The sequence below is a fragment of the Pituophis catenifer genome, unplaced genomic scaffold (assembly GCF_029215685.1).
Source record: "Pituophis catenifer annectens isolate HBS135680 unplaced genomic scaffold, rPitCat1.0.hap2 SCAF_3, whole genome shotgun sequence".
Lineage (NCBI taxonomy): Eukaryota > Metazoa > Chordata > Lepidosauria > Squamata > Colubridae > Pituophis > Pituophis catenifer.
In genome coordinates, this window is record NW_027256883.1 from 123,445,144 (window position 1) to 123,462,453 (window position 17,310).

At 36.6% G+C, this 17,310-nt stretch overlaps 1 protein-coding gene across 2 annotated transcripts; it reads right to left on the minus strand.

The window, feature by feature from the left end:
- Positions 1-1,993: 1,993 nt before the first annotated feature.
- Positions 1,994-16,329, minus strand: ATP6V1G3 (ATPase H+ transporting V1 subunit G3). 2 transcript variants are annotated; one of them, XM_070939317.1, is made up of 4 exons: positions 16,248-16,329; positions 8,068-8,085; positions 6,684-6,784; positions 1,994-2,167 (listed from the first exon to the last, which is right to left on the minus strand). In XM_070939317.1, exons 1-4 carry the CDS (start codon positions 16,327-16,329, stop codon positions 1,994-1,996), a joined length of 375 nt encoding a protein of 124 aa, XP_070795418.1. The 2 variants fall into 2 exon arrangements, with proteins under 2 accessions (XP_070795418.1, XP_070795417.1); XM_070939316.1 differs by lacking the exon at positions 8,068-8,085.
- Between the last annotated feature and the right edge of the window lie 981 nt (positions 16,330-17,310).

The window sequence follows — 17,310 nt, forward strand, 5'->3', positions numbered from 1 at the left end:
CCCTCCTTTCAGATGTTTTTCCTGTCCTTTTCCAATCTGGATATCTGGTCCCTGATACTAGATTTCGTCTATTGTTTGAGGCAGGCTATTCAACTTTTTTTAACTATAATAAAACGGCAGCCTGTTTCTTATTGTCTCACTGTTCTACTCCAACAACACAGATTCAACTATGAGTTCCTCTCTTTTCATAATATTATTGCAGCTGCTGTGATTTGTCTATTAATGCAAATAAATTTCAGACTTCAATTATAACATTAATGTTCTAAAATTAATACCAGTAGTGTTATCTCTGTCAATGATTCTTACAAAATTAAGTAAGGCAGTAACACAGTTATTTGTGATTTTCAATGTGCTTTTGGTCCTAGAGAGAAGGATACCTATGAACCATAAAGTAGCATTGCCCCATCTCGAGAAAGAAAACCCCAAAACCAAAACGTAAGTTGTAGTTCAATAAAATTCACGTATGCTTATTTCAATCATGTAAGCATTTTAGGAAATCTGAATAAAAATGTTCTGAAGAAATGGAAGATTAGAAAAGTGACATCCAGATTTTCAACTTTCTGATATAGACAAATTGCCTTTAAAAAAAAGTTATATTTTACCAAACATGGAAATGCTCCAAGTAGAATGGTAAGTGCTAGAAAAATTTGGAGCAGAATCAAGGGCAGGAAATGTTGCCGAAAATGACATTTGTTTATAAGTAAGTAAAATCTTAACAATTTTGATAATTATTTGTAAAAAAAGACTTTAGACAGAATCTCATAGCAACTGTCCATGGAACTCATCCCATAACATTAATTGTAATGCTATTAATTAGAAATATGAGAATGGCCCTAGGTGCTTTGCAAAATTTAACTCTTAAGAGAGATTAACTTATGGAAATAATGTTTTCTTTTCTCTCTTCCATTAAGCAAGATCTATAGATCTTACTGCACTATTCAGCTGCGGAGCTCTGAGAGGCACAAGTGACTGCAAAGGAAAGATAAAAGGATAAGAAACACATCTTTTTGAATGTCCTTGCTCATGAAAGCCTACAGTTATTTCAGTTCCAGAGCTTACTCCCAGGTAAATATTTATTATAATGCAAGCTCAGCTCATTTCTGATAAAGACTGGTCATGCTTTTGGCTGGATTTAGTGATGGAACTGCTTGCCACTGTTTGTGAGTTGAAGCTTATCTTTAATCTATCCTGTGAACAAGACTCTTATTTGTTTCAGAGGTGTTGTGTGGTGTCTACCTTTGCTATAACCAAGGGAATATGTTTTTGATACTATGAATGACAGAGAAGTTTATTTTGGCCAAATACCAACTCACAGACAGAACTTCTAATTCCAACATAATTTGGGGAAATTGCTGTATGTCTGATATGTAAAGGCATTCTATACATATGACTGTAGTTTCCCCATATGTAAAAACCTAGAGACACATGGTTAATGTTAAGTCTAATAATATATACTATTTATTGTATACTTAGTTATTTTAAAACTCCACATATTGAGACAAACAGATTTCCTACAACAAGCCATATGACAAGATACTTTCCAAGCATCAGAGAACATCAGAAGAAAAAAAGACACCCACTTAAAAGCTGCTGGTGTCAAGCCATTCTTTTTTTCTGCTTTTGCCCATATTTAAGTGATACAATCTTTGCTACAAAAATGGAAAAAAAAAAGTGAGGGTAAAAATCTACGTTGCCAGAGAGTTGCCTATAAAAGCTGGCCAAATTACAAATATTATGCTCAAGAATATGCTTCAGCTTTGAGATTGTATATCCAGCTGGAATGCAGAAAGTAATAATAATTGTTTTAAAAAAATCAGTAGTAAAATTATGTGTAACAATTTGACTGTTGGAAACAGAAAATCCAAATGAATTCTTATTCGGCCCTTGCTGGTGATAAAAATATAATTGGTAGCAAGCTAATATATAGTGATAGTTCCCAATCTGCCATCTCATTCTGTGAGTACTGCTTCTTTTAAAACATTTCCATAGGGATTTAAATTGTATATGTATAATTTGGATGGATATCAGGATTGATGTTGTACACTTTGCCTAATAGATGACCAAGCACATTCTCTCTGTTCTTCTGATAATTATTAGTGAGGCCTTGGATCTTTGCTGCCGTTTCTTCATCTATTTTTGTTGATAGATTATCATGAGAGCCCATTATCTGCAAAGACAAAACAGGGTATAATATGTAAAGTAAGCAGAAACGTCTATGCAAGTTTCAAAACAACTCATGTTCTCTTCTGTTTGTGATTTGTATAGTCTTTTAACAGCAGGACGCTGTTATTCAAAAAGCCCTTTTTAGATAATTATCTCTCATGCTCTTGTGGGGATCTAGGATTATGGGATAGAGAGGCTTGTGTTGTGTATGTGTGTATCTCTCTCTCTCTCTGAAATTGCCAAAGGCAATCATTTTCTGCCCAGAAAAGAAGCAAAAAATAGAAGATAGTGAAGTTGTTCTAAGACTGTCTACAAAGCTAGTGCACTTTGCTAAATCAGCAATGGTTAAATTACCAATTTAGTATCACAAGCTAAATTGGCTTCAGGGAATTACTAATCAAGGAACCACCAAGAACACTCCCACTAACACTGACAGGGCAAGCTACTAGTACATGGGTCCCCAACCCTCAGGCTGTGGATTGGCACCGGTCCGCAGCCCACCAGGAACTGGGCCATACAATCGAGTGAAGGCCCCTCTGTACATGTAGAGGATGCAGGCATCATGTGAAACCACATTCCTCTAGTCCACGGAAAAAACCCTCTCCACGGAACCAGTCCTTGGCACCCAAGAGGGCCATTACATTAGTATATAAAAAGAGAACAAACCCCATACTCTTCAAGCACTTATGTTATCTATGATAACATAATGAAACATCGGCAACAAAACAACCAAGCTCAGAGTTGACCAAGGATCCCATGTTTCAACCCTGAGTTACAAATATTCTCTTCTGTTACTAAATTAGTTCCATAATGTTTCTGACTTAACCCTAAGTAATGGGGTTAAGCAACTTAGGGAACTTTTGAATATAAACATTTGGTAAACACCTAAGCTATGTATCTAACATTCCAGTGTCCTATTCCATCTAGAAGTCATACCAGTTTTGGTCATCAATGGTTAATTCACCAACATGATTCTACTTTACATACTTAAGTAATTACAATTAGGTTTACTCATGTACAGTACCTTCCTTCAACTAAGCAACAATTTACGATTTCATTACTTCATCAGCAACGGCTAGTAAAATACGGCTATTACCCACTCATTGGAATAACTTAAGCCCTAAATGCTGACACATTTTAATATGTACTTTAATTCAAAAAGATATGTTTTGTCTTTTTTTTTTTTTTTTACAGAAAAGGATCAAATTATAAAATTGGAAAAATGGTGAAAAGGAAAGTATATCTACCCTGATCTGCATATTAGTGTAAATAATTAGCTTCACTGCTTAAAAATGTAGATTGAATTAAATCATCAGGCATCTTTTAGTGATACATAGTTTCACATTATAGCTTGAAAAATAAATAATGGGAGGTGTTGATGGATTACTATTAGATTTCATGGAGATGAATTGGCAAAAAGAAAAGACAATGGTATGAATGGTAATGATAACCAATCCTATTGTAATGATGTTTCATTTCCCCCAAAAATAATTATATAAATTAGAGGTGCACATCAAATATGGACAAGTGTCCAAACCAGAGCCTACATATGTTTGTGTGTGCACTTGATGATGTTCCCAAATTTTGACTTGTGTTCTACATAGAAGGGTTTATTATTATAACAGAATTAATTATGCTGTTATAAAACACTGTTATTAAAAAACCTCTCGTTTTGAGAATATATTCTGCTGATAATGTAATTTGGCAAGTTTGAGCCTATTAAAATGCCTTTCAAATATAATTTTGATTCTGTTGTACAAACCATTTACATTTCTTCCATGCTAGACAATGAAATAATAAAACTCTGCTTTAATCTTATTCTAGATTTGGAAACATGAATGCATAGGATTATTTGTGATTCTTTTTATGAATGCAGGTTACTGATCCTTTTCAAATATATGTAAACAAAGAAATCTACATGTTTCATATCCATATATAATATGTAAACCAAATCCATAGTTTCTAAATAATTGATGATGTGCCATCAGATCATTGTGGATTCTTAACTACAATGCAGGTAGATCTTTTCCATGACAATGACCTGGTCTTTCAGGCATATCAACAGTACAGTCATTGCCAGTGCAACAAAATAATACTAATTCTAATAATCCTAAATAATACTAGTATAAATGTTAATGGGATCATAAGAAATGATGAATCTACTAAGGCAAAGGGAAATCATCAAAGCCATTAAAAAGCAAAATATTTTGGACATGTGATGTGACACCCAGAAAAATATGACATCCTTCACTTAATTCTTTAGGGAAAGATTGAAGGCAAATGAGGTCCAGGCAGAAGAAGAACATCATGGCTTCAAAACCTAAGGGACTGGTTTGGACAAAACTCAGCAGCAATTTTCATGCGGCTCTTGATAAAAATAGGATTGCCAACATGATCGCCAATGTTCAATGATGGACATGGCAGAAGAAGAAGAAGAAGAAGAAGAAGAAGAAGAAGAAGAAGAAGAAGAAGAAGAAGAAGAAGAAGAAGAAGAAGAAGAAGAAGAGGAGGAGGAGGAGGAGGAGGAGGAGGGGGGGGAGGAGGAGGAGGAAGAGGAGAAGAGGAGGAAGAAGAAGAAGAAGAAGAAGAAGAAGAAGAAGAAGAAGAAGAAGAAGAAGAAGAAGAAGAAGAAGGGGAAGGGGAAGGGGAAGGGGAAGGGGAAGGGGAAGGGGAAGGGGAAGGGGAAGGGGAAGGAGAAGGAGAAGGAGAAGGAGAAGGAGAAGGAGAAGGAGAAGGAGAAGGAGAAGGAGAAGGAGAAGGAGAAGAGGGACAGTTTGGTATAGTAGTTTAGATCCTGGGTATGACCAGAGATACTCAGGTTCAAGTCTATCTTCACCCATAGACACTCGGATCCATTTACCTCATAAAGTTGTTATTGTGAGCAAAAAATAATAAGAGGAAGTGCCAAGTATGCCACTTGGACCTCCAGAAAGAGAGGTGGGACATTAATTAATCAATATATATACATACTTTTTAAAAAACTATACACAATGTAAGAGAAGTCTCTCCCAAGGCCTCATATGGTTAATCTGGGTTGGAAAAAAGAATTTGATTTATTTTTTTCCCCTGGTATTTCATTGTGGGAAAAGTATAGGGGATTAATTTATTGAGTGAATATCAGTGGTGGGTTGCCCCCGGTTTGGACCGGTTCTCAAGAACCGGTAGTAAAACCAGCGGGAGACTCCGCCCACTGACCCGGATGTCATCATAGGTGATCTGTGCGTGCGCAGAAGAGTGCACGGGCGTGATGCAAACTGGTAGTAAAGATAAGTAGAACCCACCCCTGGTGAATATACTTATTGTGTGCAATATTATATTGTAATCAATAAAATTACATTGTTACCTATTGGTATAACCACCAGTGGTGCAGAGATGGAAAAAGGATGTAATTATATCCTGCAGCATTCCATACTAAGCATGAATTTGCCTGAACAGTATGCACAGGGTTGGGGTTTTGTGATATTTGTTTTTAATTAACTAAATATTTGACAGATTGTGGTGGAAACAACATTGACCTACCATTTAATTAAATGATATTTCTACATCAATTGAACAATTTAGCAAGGTGATGTTATAAGCAGATGCATACATTCCAAACTATGACTCCTTTCTTCTAGTTTTGTGCTTCCTTTTCACACAAATTTAAATATTTTAACCTTACAGAATTCTGAGTATAATACTTGGGAATTGCTGCCAAATATGTGGGCAAACCCTTTCATCATTCTTTATTTTTTCAGAGGAGACCTTCAAGAATGATTAATATGAATGATTATTTATAAGATTAAATTTTCTACTCATTGATTTCTTTAGTGCATAAAAACAGTGGGTTCTTATGAACTTAATCCTCAACCAGGGATCACACTGACTTTTGAGAAATAGGCAACCTAATTTCAAAAGCTCATTGTTTCAATTAGTTGAGGTGGCTGGCTAGAATGGTCAGCTTCTCTCTGTAAGATGGGCCTAGAGAATGTGTTCATTTCACACATTGTCTGTATAAATAGCCAATACATGGAATTTACAGTTGTGGAAACATAATCACAGTAGGATTCAGGAATCTGAATTGTGATGGAATGTAGGCCAGAGTTGCAGGATAGAGGGGCTCTTTCCCAGTAAGAAAGAGACAAAGCATGGAATCTTTGGTATGCAGAAAGATTGTGAAGGCGGACTATATCACCCTAGCAGTTTGCAGGGGATATTTTGTAGTTATGCTGATAAGCACTTTAGTTTAGCAAGATTTATGTCTATAGGCGAAGAAAAATATTCTGAAATAATCCAGCATGGTTTTCTTGGTTCTTTGGGCCTGACAGATCACACAAAATGTATGAACAATTCTTAATATGTACTGTTCCTGCTTTTCCCAGTTTGTGATTTCAGATACTTGATTTTCACCCGCCATCAGTCCTAGCTAGCATAGCCCATATACTAGTCAGAAATCTCTGGAGGACTTCAAACTAGAGAGATTTCAATAATCTAATCTTTCCTTGATATTCTTACCATCTTCCCTTGATGTTCTTACTTACTTCGGAATGCTTCAATCTGAAACCTTTTTCTCTCTGGAGCCTATATTGGTCTATCTCTGCTATGGCTTCTTCCTTGGCTTGCTTCAGTCTCTTTCCTTTTCCTGAAAAAAAAAAAAGTCATACCATTTTAATTGGATTACATATCATTTATTTACTGCAGGAGGTCAGATAAAATTAAAATTCAGTCCCTTCTTTAGTTCAAGAACACTTAGTTCCTTATCCCCTTTCCTTCAGCCCAACCCAGACAAGAACCCCAAACTTAACTTCCTTGCATTTCTACCGCTTTCTCTTTATCGTAGAAGAAATCTCACTGCCAAATTTCTCCTGCCAAAATGCTGTGTATAACCTTATAACTTAACTTTTACAATTATACATAAAACTGTAAAGAGTCTGAATGCAATATAGTTAGGAATTATACCATAAATTATTTTTGCTTCTACTGGAGAGATTTGGAGAAAGGCATTACTCTTTTTTATTCTGGGGAGGGAGACACCTTTGTTTTGTTGATCACTGTTCAATACTCTTTTTAAAAAATAGATTCCCCTAATTTCTTAGAATCTTTGGAAGCTTTGAATAGGAATGATCTCAAGGGCTCATGTCTCTGTCACGAGCATCTTATATAGAATGTCCCAATTTCCTTGCCACATTCTGTCACTTAAGAAAATTTATATGGCCATCCAACTCATTCTTGGACAGTTTACTAAGATAAAAGCACATTTTTTAAAAAAAAAAAATTAAAAAGCAACAACCCTCCACCCTCTGGCAGCAACAATCAAATAAACCACTCAATCCCATTCTGAGGTCCCTAGGCCTGTTGACAAAATTAGGTCTTCAGAATCTTGAGAAAGAGTGTCAAAATGGGGGCTAATTCATGAGGATGATATTCCACAGGGAGGGAGCCATCATGGAGAAGACCCTTCTTCTTGGTCCTGCTAGATGGACCTCCTTAGGAGAGGGGACATAGCATTCCCTGCTTCCTTGCTGTAGTGGGTCAAGTAGATATGACTAGGAAAAGATGGTCCTTCAAATCCATGAATGGTTTAAGTATAGTTGTCCTACTCAGTTCACACACCACATTAAACTATAAACCATGGTATACAAATCACAGAGCTAGATATGTACAACATGATATGTCCAAAATGGGACAAATCATTTTATTATCTTGAGCAATACTCTGCTAAGATACCCTATGTGACACAAAAAAATATCATCTGTCCCAGGTAAACTAGACAGCAAACACAACTAGATGAACTAATTCTACTGTATGGTCAGGCTACATTAACAGAATCTTGCAAGTATGAAAGAACAACTTCCTGCTGCCACTTTTAAGCATTTGATTAATTAGGACTGATCCTTCCTGAGTTTCTCTCTTTGACTGTTAAGCTACTGGGGGTTCCTGTGTCTCTTATCTGATTGTTTCTTAGACAACATGCCTTCCCCTCATTTCCCAAGGTCACACACACATTCCAATGCAAGCCTATTCTTAATTCATTGCCAATCAAAAATTAATGGATATATTAAAAGAAGAGAAATAAATCCACATAAATGCTCATATGCATATCACATACAATGTTCTACAAGTGTGGACAGAACACCATCCTGACATCTCAACAGGTATAGTATCTCTATATCAGAATGCATATATCCATCTGTTATGTACAGCCATTAAATTAATAAGCATGTGTGAATCTTGCAGTTTGAATATACATCTCTCTCCCTTTCTCTCTCTCTTTTCAATCAAATCACGGCCTTCTAAATGAATGTATATATTTTAATGAATCTATTTTTTGAAGCTTACGGATAAATCTAAGATCAACGATTGCCTTAATTGTCTTCTTTCTCTGTGCTCTGTGTGCTAGCTATGGGGAGAACATTTACATTCATTTTGTTATACATTTTTTAAATTATTATGTGTTGACTTTAAGATCAGAAATATTGTGTTTACTTACTTTCACATAAACAATCAAATGCTTCCAGATTTCCTTATTGAAAAACATTGACTCTGTCATAGAACATTGCTCATTGAAATGTGGATAACTTCTTATATGACCTGAACTTTAAACCAAGTATTTCTTTTTGTTTTTTGCAATAATCAGACAACAGATTGTAGTTGCAGTTGTCAACAAAAGGCATCATTCTCCAAGATTTGCCTTACTGATTTGATGACAGGAACCCTTCAGTTCACAACAATTGAATTTTGTTAAACTCCGGCATAAATCCAAACCAATATAATGTTACATCTCATATCCCTTAATTGCAATATTTACATTTATTGAGTTTCTGCCTCCCTTTCACTACTGTTTGCTAGATGGAAAGGTGGATGGGAATATTAAAGCACATTTTGAGCACTAACATATTGTAGGCATGAAGGAAAAGGTAACATCAAAGTCTAGTGACTCATTTCATAATAAGGGTAATATGAGAATGATGATATTCAGCTGATTTTTAAGTATTAAAATAATGCTTAATATCTTGGCCTTGCAAGTTCCAGTTTAGTCAGGTATTTGGCTCAGGACCAGGCTATCTTCGAAACTGCCTTCTACCACATAGCTCCCAGCGATCGGTAAGATCCCACAGAGTCGGTCTCCTCCGGGTCCCGTCAGCTAAACAATGTCGGCTGGTGGGCCCATGGGGGAGGGCCTTCTCTGTGGCTGCCCCGGCTCTCTGGAACCAATTACCTCCTGAAGTCCGGACCACCCCCACCCTATTGGCCTTCCGGAAAGCAATGAAAACCTAGCTCTTCCGGCAGGCCTGGGGCCGTTGATCTCGTTATAGTGATCTTGTGACCCGGCCACAAATTGGAGTGTATATGTTTTAACGTTTTAATGTTTTAATGTCTTCTTTTAACTTTTGTATGGGATATTGTTGCATTGTTTTATTCTCTGTTGTAAGCCGCCCAGAGTCCCTTGGGAGTTGGGTGGCATAGAAATGCGACTAAATAAATAAATAAATAAATAAATAAATAAATAAATAAATAAATAAATAAGTATTAATGCCTTTATTTGATTAATTGTTAAACCTAAGTTTGAAATGTTAAAATGAGGTTTTTAGCTCCATAAGATATTCTCTTAAATATGGAGCTTCAGTACCCAGAAGCAAAAGCCCTCTTTCAGATGCTAAAGAGGGTTGTACATCACATTTTAAGCAAACTGGAAAGATATGAATTTAGGATAGTATTGAAACAACTAGGGGAGTAACTGTTCCTGGACAAGTTCTAGCAGCCAGAAGGAAAAGAATTAATGTCCTTACATAGAGATTCCACTTCTGTCTAATTTAAATAAGAAAAAAGGGTGACAAGAACCATTCTGAAAATATTGATTGTCCTTTACTTAAATTATAATCTCCTCCAGTTCTTGAGCTTTGTCTGTTAATGTATGTGAAACTTATAAAATGCCATCTTGCCTCCAATAATCACATCCTAAAGAAAAAACACAGCTTCTGAAGAATTGCAGAATTCTCACCCTTTAAGAATCTAGAATGCCCAGAATTTTAGAATGATTGGCAGCATTCTGTGTACTTCATATTTATAACAGCAAAGACCCACCATTAGGAATGACACTCAATAGTTTCAAATTTTCAACTTGCTCCAAATAGCTTCAAATAGCCCAGACTACGTAGCTTGAATAGTTTCATACTATGGAGGAGGTGATAATGCAAGCATGCTTTTGCATTCCGGATAACATCCAGATGTGGATATAGGAAGTGATCAGACATAGCTATTTTATGACAAAGCATATGAGGTAAGTTATTCCAGGTTTCAGTGATGTAATGAGGGAATTAGCCAGTATTCGCAGTTAGATGCAGTCTGTGTCCTGTATTCACATTTATCTTTTCTGCCAGAATTTAGATTAGACATTCCTCTGCTGTGGGGATCCTGTCTCCATAAAAAGGCAATATAGTGCTGTATCTGGTGTCATGTCAATCAGAAGCAATGCCATCAAAACTGGTTCGCACCAGTTCTATAGAACCGGTAGTAAAACCGGCGGGAGGCTCCGCCCATTGACCCCGATGTCATCAAAGCACTTCTGCGCTTGCGCAGAAGAGCGCGTGCTTGAGTGAAGTGAGTGTATGCGCGGGGCCCCGCTGCGAACCAGTAGTAAAGGTAAGTAGAACCCACTCCTGCCCATTGTCCCCCCTTTTTTTCTGTTCACCTGCTAGAGAAAGTTTTCACACACACCAGCTTTTAAATAGCCCATTTTAGGCTATTTATCATGATTTGACCTAATGGTACCCTGAAGGAAAATAGCTGTGTTACTTTGTGCTTCTTATCCATGAGTTAAAATCCATGATATATCTTAATGTTCTTTGCTAAAAATTAGGCTCAACTCTTAACCGTACTATGTTTAAATAAATAAATGGATGCATGATTATATCTCAGCTTGGAAGCAATTATTCACCCCCATATATTTTCTTTAGGTTGCCATGCCATATTGGATTGAGTTATGTTACATACTGGAAATTGGGCATGGCACAGTTGAGGTCAGAAATCCCGGACCTGTGTTTTAAGAAAACCTTGGATAGAACTGAACAATTTGGCAGCAAATTCTTTGACAATGAGAACCAACATTCTGAATCGTTAGATTTAAGAAGTGGCAAAACATCAAATGAACTGAAAACTTTTTCAGGCCTTATGTCAATTTTCCTAATGTTGGTTAACTGATGATAAAGTTGCTTGCCAGCTGAAAATTATAGGGTGAATTCAAATCTATTATGTAAAATCAGTATCTATTTAATCTCAATATCACATCCAATATGAACACTTTTGGACTTTCAGCCATGGATATAAAAAATTCTTGAAAGAGGGAATGCCATCTTTTAATCCTTGAATAGAAATTACAGTTGGAACATCTACTGTACCAGATAAAAAGAATCCTATGTGGATCTTACTCTTAAGAATGCAAAAGTTTATGTCACACAGTTGATTACAAGGACTGGGATCCAGAATCCTTTGATTCATGGACTTACAAAAGTTTGAACACATTTAAAAAATATACACATGTTCTGAACTGAAATATGCCAGGAGGATAAGACAAGTTGCAAGTGATCCCTGTTTTTTTGTATTTTGAAGGTGTAGTGTAGAAAATAATAATCAGATACTTCATGCTTTTCAATAGATATGTTCAGGCTTAGTTGAGAGGTGAGTTTGTAATGTTTTTTTTTTAGAAATAATTTGCAAATTTGCTTAGAGAAAACATAAACCTCTGTGTGTGTGTGTGTGTGTGTGTGTGTGTGTGTGTGAGAGAGAGAGAGAGAGAGAGAGAGAGAGAGAGAGAGAGAGAGAGAGAAATATGCATCACCCTATTTATTTATTTATTTATTTGTTTGTTTCCATTTCTATACCGCCCTTCTCCAAATAGGACTCAGGGCGGTGAACAGCCAAAGTAAAAAACAGAACATACAAAATTTAAAAACAGTTTAAAATAATTAAATATTTTGGCCGTAAATTAAAACAACCCAATTTAAAATCAATTTAAAATTTAACTCAAGCCAGCCCAGCTAGTTGAAATAAATAGGTTTTCAGGACCCTAAACTGGAAAAACCAGTGCCACAAAACTGACTTTTAGTAGGCTGTGAAAGCTTTCTACATATACTTTGGAAGCCTTTTGGGGGCCAGAGTGGGGCAGGGAGGGAGGTTTCCTTCTTCTCCTTCAGCGCCAACAAGAAACAATCCTATTCTTATGAGAGTCACGTTTTTAATTTTACAATTCAGGAAAGTCAAACCTGTTTCACATTGCAACTAAATCTTGCTGGTGGAAGAGCAAGCAGGTATAAACTGGTACAGAGTGTCCTGGAACTGGTATTTCCTGAAATGCAGAAAAAGAAGCTTTGGCTTATGGCACAGGTTTGCATGCATATGGCTATGAGTCAGTTTTGACTCCTGGCAATTGCCTGGACAAGTCCCTGCAGCCTTCTTGGCAAGTCAAGAGTGACTGGCCCAAGATCACCTAGCTGGCTTTGTGCCTAAGGTGGACCTAGAATTCATTGTCTCTCAGTTTCTAGTCCGGTGTATTAACCACTACACCAAATTGTCTGTCTTAAAGATAATTATATCGCCAACCACCTATAAAGATAGCTCGGATTTTCAGTTTCACAAAGGCAACAGAATAATATCGTTGGAAGGGAGGTCTTCTAGTCCAATAACCCAGCTCAAGCAAGAAGCCATATAACACAATGAAATTCTTTAAATGCATCTTCATAGAAGCTTAAGGATGTGAATGAAAGAATGTAGGTGATAAAAGAGCTACAAGAGGTAGGAGGAGTTTGATCCTGGCTGGCTCAAGGTTGACTGAGCCTGCCATCATTCCAAGGTTGGTAAAATGAGGACCCAGATTTTGGGAGGCAATATGCTGACTCCATAAACCGCTTAGAGCAGGGGTGTCAAACTCAATTTCATTGAGGGCCATATCAGGACTGTGGTTAACCTGAGGCAGCTGGGCAGATGTGGCCGACTGGGTGGGCATGACTAGCTTGACGCACTCACTGGGTGTGGCTGACTGGGTGGGCGTGGCCATCTTGATGCCACTCCCCAAACTGCTGGTATGTTTCCTCTTTGTATTGGGTAGACCAGGCTGAAGTGATGCAGGTAGACCAGGCTGGCCCCTTACATTTTCCAGGATGGCCCCAAGGGCCAGATCCAACCACATTCTTGAGCCTTGAGTTTGACCCCACCCTTGCTTAGAGAGTGATGTAAAGCACAATAGAAGTCTAAGTGCTATTGTTGTTGCTAGAAGAGCGATAGCACAACTTAATTTCATGGAAATGAAACGAATTTAATTGACACTGTCACTGTTACTGACAAAACAATTGGCACAAGCTTGCCAGCTGCTAATCTAAAGCCAATTCAGCTACTCTTTCTGGAAAAAAGATCTGGTAAAAATATCACTGCAGCTTGTTGTATAGTCTAAAATTGCCATCTTGTTTCCTTAAAAAATGTTAGGAAAACACTGTTGTTTCTCTTTTCTCACAGCTCATGAGATTGTGTTCCCATTTGTTTAAATGTGTACCTAGACTGTTATTATATCATGTTTTGTATTAGATTCATTGCATTGTTTGTATTAAATAGGTTTAGTTTGCCATTTTTAATCTTCATTTAGCGTTTTTATTCCCCTTTTTAGAGGTTTTTTTAGATTTTAAAAATATTTTAAGCTTTTTATGTAATTTAATTTTTGTATTTTTAATGTTTTTAAGTTCCTTGTACCCCACCCTTGTTATGCTGGTCTTTGACCATAATTAAGGCTGATGGTGATTAGTTTCTCCTGATTTTGAGCTTTCTTATTTTGTATGATGTTCATTAATGCTGTTTATGTGCTCGTGTAAGACATGTAAAGGCTTTATAGGAAGATATCTACACTGGACTGTAATGGAAGCATGGGAAGCTATTCATGAGAGAACTGATAATTGCTTTTGGTTGCTTGAACTCCCACAGACTTCTCAGATGCTTTGTAATTAAGGTTAGTACTATGGGTATCACCTCTGAACCTTTACTCTCATTCATTTGTTTGTTTTTGTTTGTTTTTGGAAAGCACCCTTTCCCTCCAAAGACATGGGTGAACAATGAATGGTTCTCTAGATATTTCTGAACTACAACTCCTGACAGTCCCCACCAGCATGGTCAACTGTAAGGTTGGTCGGAATCAGGATTTCAGTAGCACTTGCAAGTTCACACATTAGGCAGTCATATAGTAATAGGCTGGTAGCTCCTGGGTAACCAATAGAAGATCAATATCATCTATTATGGTAATTAGAAATGAATGAAAAGTTCCTTCTGGCTAGATTTTGTATCAATTGGTGATTTTTAAAAGGATTCTTAATAAATAATATAAGAACTTCTGCCTTGGGCAGGGGATTTAACTAGAAGATCTCCAAGATCCCTTCAGCCCTATGATTCTATGAACTATGAACTATTAGTAGAGTGCTTTACTGTATTCTGAAGTTGCTCTACCAAGCAATACAATCCCCCAAATTCAAAGAATAAAGCAAATCTGTCATATCACGTTATGTTTCTCCTGGGACCCTTTCTGGGCCTGTAGTAGATAAAAAAGGCTTCTGTTGGAGAAAGCACTCTAAAGTGAATTCCTGAGGAAAAAAATCACATCATCCATGCATCTCCACAAGGCACACAGTGTCACCATTGCAATACAAAACATCTACAGAACTGAGATGTGCAAACCCAACTTTTGAACATTTTGTCACGAAACATAGCTTGAAAAGTATCCTTTAATTCAAAGTCCATATTGCAGAGTCCACTATTTATAGATTTTTCTTTGGAATGTTTTTTGGTGCAAATTCAGAGAAATGTATAATCCAAAAGAAAATTTCCTTTCTTACTACATTTGTATTCCATCTTTATTTTATAGAACTCAGGATTGTGTACATAATACTTCTGCTACCCATTTTTCCACAAAAATTCTGTGAGGTGGGTTATGCTGAAAAAGAGAACCTGGCCCCAAATCACCCAACTGGCTTTCATGCCAAGGAAGGACTAGATTTCAGTATTTGGATTGCTAGGCCACTACTTTCCCCACTACGTGACCCTGTCTGTATTAAAGGTAATTATATCCCCAATAGCCCATTAGAACATAAAATAAAGGCAAAGCTTTATTTTCAGGTTTTCATAAAGATGGAATTTCTCAAAATACCTCTTTGTAGAAGCTTAAGGAAATGAATGAAAGACTCTGAAATAATTAATAGCAAAACCCAATTTCATGGAAATGAAATCAATTTAATTGACAAAAATGTTTAAAAAGTCCTGGTAGGAAATGCAGAGCTGCTGATGGGGCCCAATATAATAAGGAGAAAGAGATCTTAGAAAACAAGACATGAAATCTTGTGTAAGGATAAATAATAATAAATAGAAGCTGCTGCAGAATAAAAATGCATGAGGTTTTATGTACTGTGTAACTTTCAACGAAACCTAAAAAGTGTAATTAGACTAACAAAATATTAGTAGGTGGGTTAAAAAGTGATAAATAATGTTGGAAATTCAAACAAGTCTACCTTACATAGAAGACCTTCAAGAACTAATGTTATTAACCACTGGCCTTTTTGGCTGAGGCTGATAGAAAATGTAGGGAACCAATAGACAGAGGCAATGGCTCCTTTAGTTCTGAGATGCAGCCAACATTAAAACATAGAAGATTATAATGGCATAGTTGGGAAAAATTGATTCAATTCATACACACACACACACACACACACACACACACACACACGCCACATATGTTAGTTCAGCCTCCTTATTATATACCCAAAGTGGAAGGCCCAATTCTGATTAGAGGACCAGAAAAGAATGTAGGTTGTAGAATAATCCCCTATAAGGAAATAGAAGGATGACTGTTGACTCACATTAATTCAGCTCTGAAACTACACACCAAATTATTAAAAAGTTGAGAAAAAGACATTGGAGATAGTTTTAAAAATTAACCCAATGGGGAAAAAAAATCAAACTACAATAACATTTAAATATAACATTTCCTTGTTGATGCCTCTGTGATTTATCTGTAGTTATATATGACAAAAGTTTTCTGGAGATTCAACAGAGTTCCAGCATAGGGCATAACTTACTTTTTTTGGCTTCTTCAAGCTTATCTTTGGCCCGTTTTTCTGCCTGGAGAAGTTGCTGTATTCCCTGAGACTGGCTAGTCATTTTGCCTCTTTGAGTTCAGAAAATGCCTATGGCAACTGCAAAGGAGGAAGAAGGCTTTATGGCAAGACACCATATTTATTCAATACTTCTCCTGTTGTGTCAATAATCAAACCATAAACTTTGCTCTGTCTTTTTGCAGGCTAAAGCCAGATTAAAACCATGGAAGAAAACAAATAGCAGGTACAAAGAAGTGGATCTACTGGTTTGAGGGAGTTTCTCCATCCCTCCCCCCCATAGCTGCACTCTTCCACATGGTTTACATGCAACCATCAACATAAAACTTTTGCTAGCTCTGTTTGATGGTGATAGTTATGCAATGTTTAGATTAAAAATATCAAGGTCAAGATCTCCAAGGTGATTACTATTACTAGGATTAAAAGCCATGATATATGGATCATGTGAGGACATGGTTTCCATTTCAGTATTTTGTATTGTTTGCATTTTAAAAAAAAAAATACTTGTACATATATACATTTATATTTAATGTATACCCTCAATTTCTATTGTTGACAGTCAGAACCACATATATGTAAAAAGAGGGGCTTTGGTAACATTATTTCATTCAACAACTAGATTTTTTCTTTTATTCTTCTCCCATAAATGTCCCTTATAGTTTAATTTCCATATTTTGGCAGGATAATTGTGATGTAGTAATACTTGGGGACTGCAAAATAGGAGGTAGGGAGCTACATGTTGCTTATCCCGACTGATGGAAGCATTTCAGAGTGTTCGGATAAAGAAATAAATTAGAATATGAAAAATGTTTACAGACAGATTTTTGTACAGCTTCTTTATGTTTCACCTTTTGGAGTGGAATATGTCAGTGTGAGCTTTTATGTCAAGAAATGGCAACTTAACTTAGTTACCTGATTCTTGTGGTTCACAAGATGTGTGAAAGAACAGACAGTAAGATCTACATTATCTATTTTTATCTAATTTAACCTTCCTTCCTTCCTTCCTTCCTTCCTTCCTTCCTTCCTT

Bases quoted from the DNA above. Each gene is read 5' to 3' on its own strand.
- ATP6V1G3 (XM_070939317.1), bottom strand. From the start codon at position 16,329: ATGACTAGCCAGTCTCAGGGAATACAGCAACTTCTCCAGGCAGAAAAA. The intron at 2,168-6,683 runs GTAAGTAAGAAC...TTGTCTTTGCAG, and splicing joins TCAGATTGAAGCATTCCGAA to ATAATGGGCTCTCATGATAA.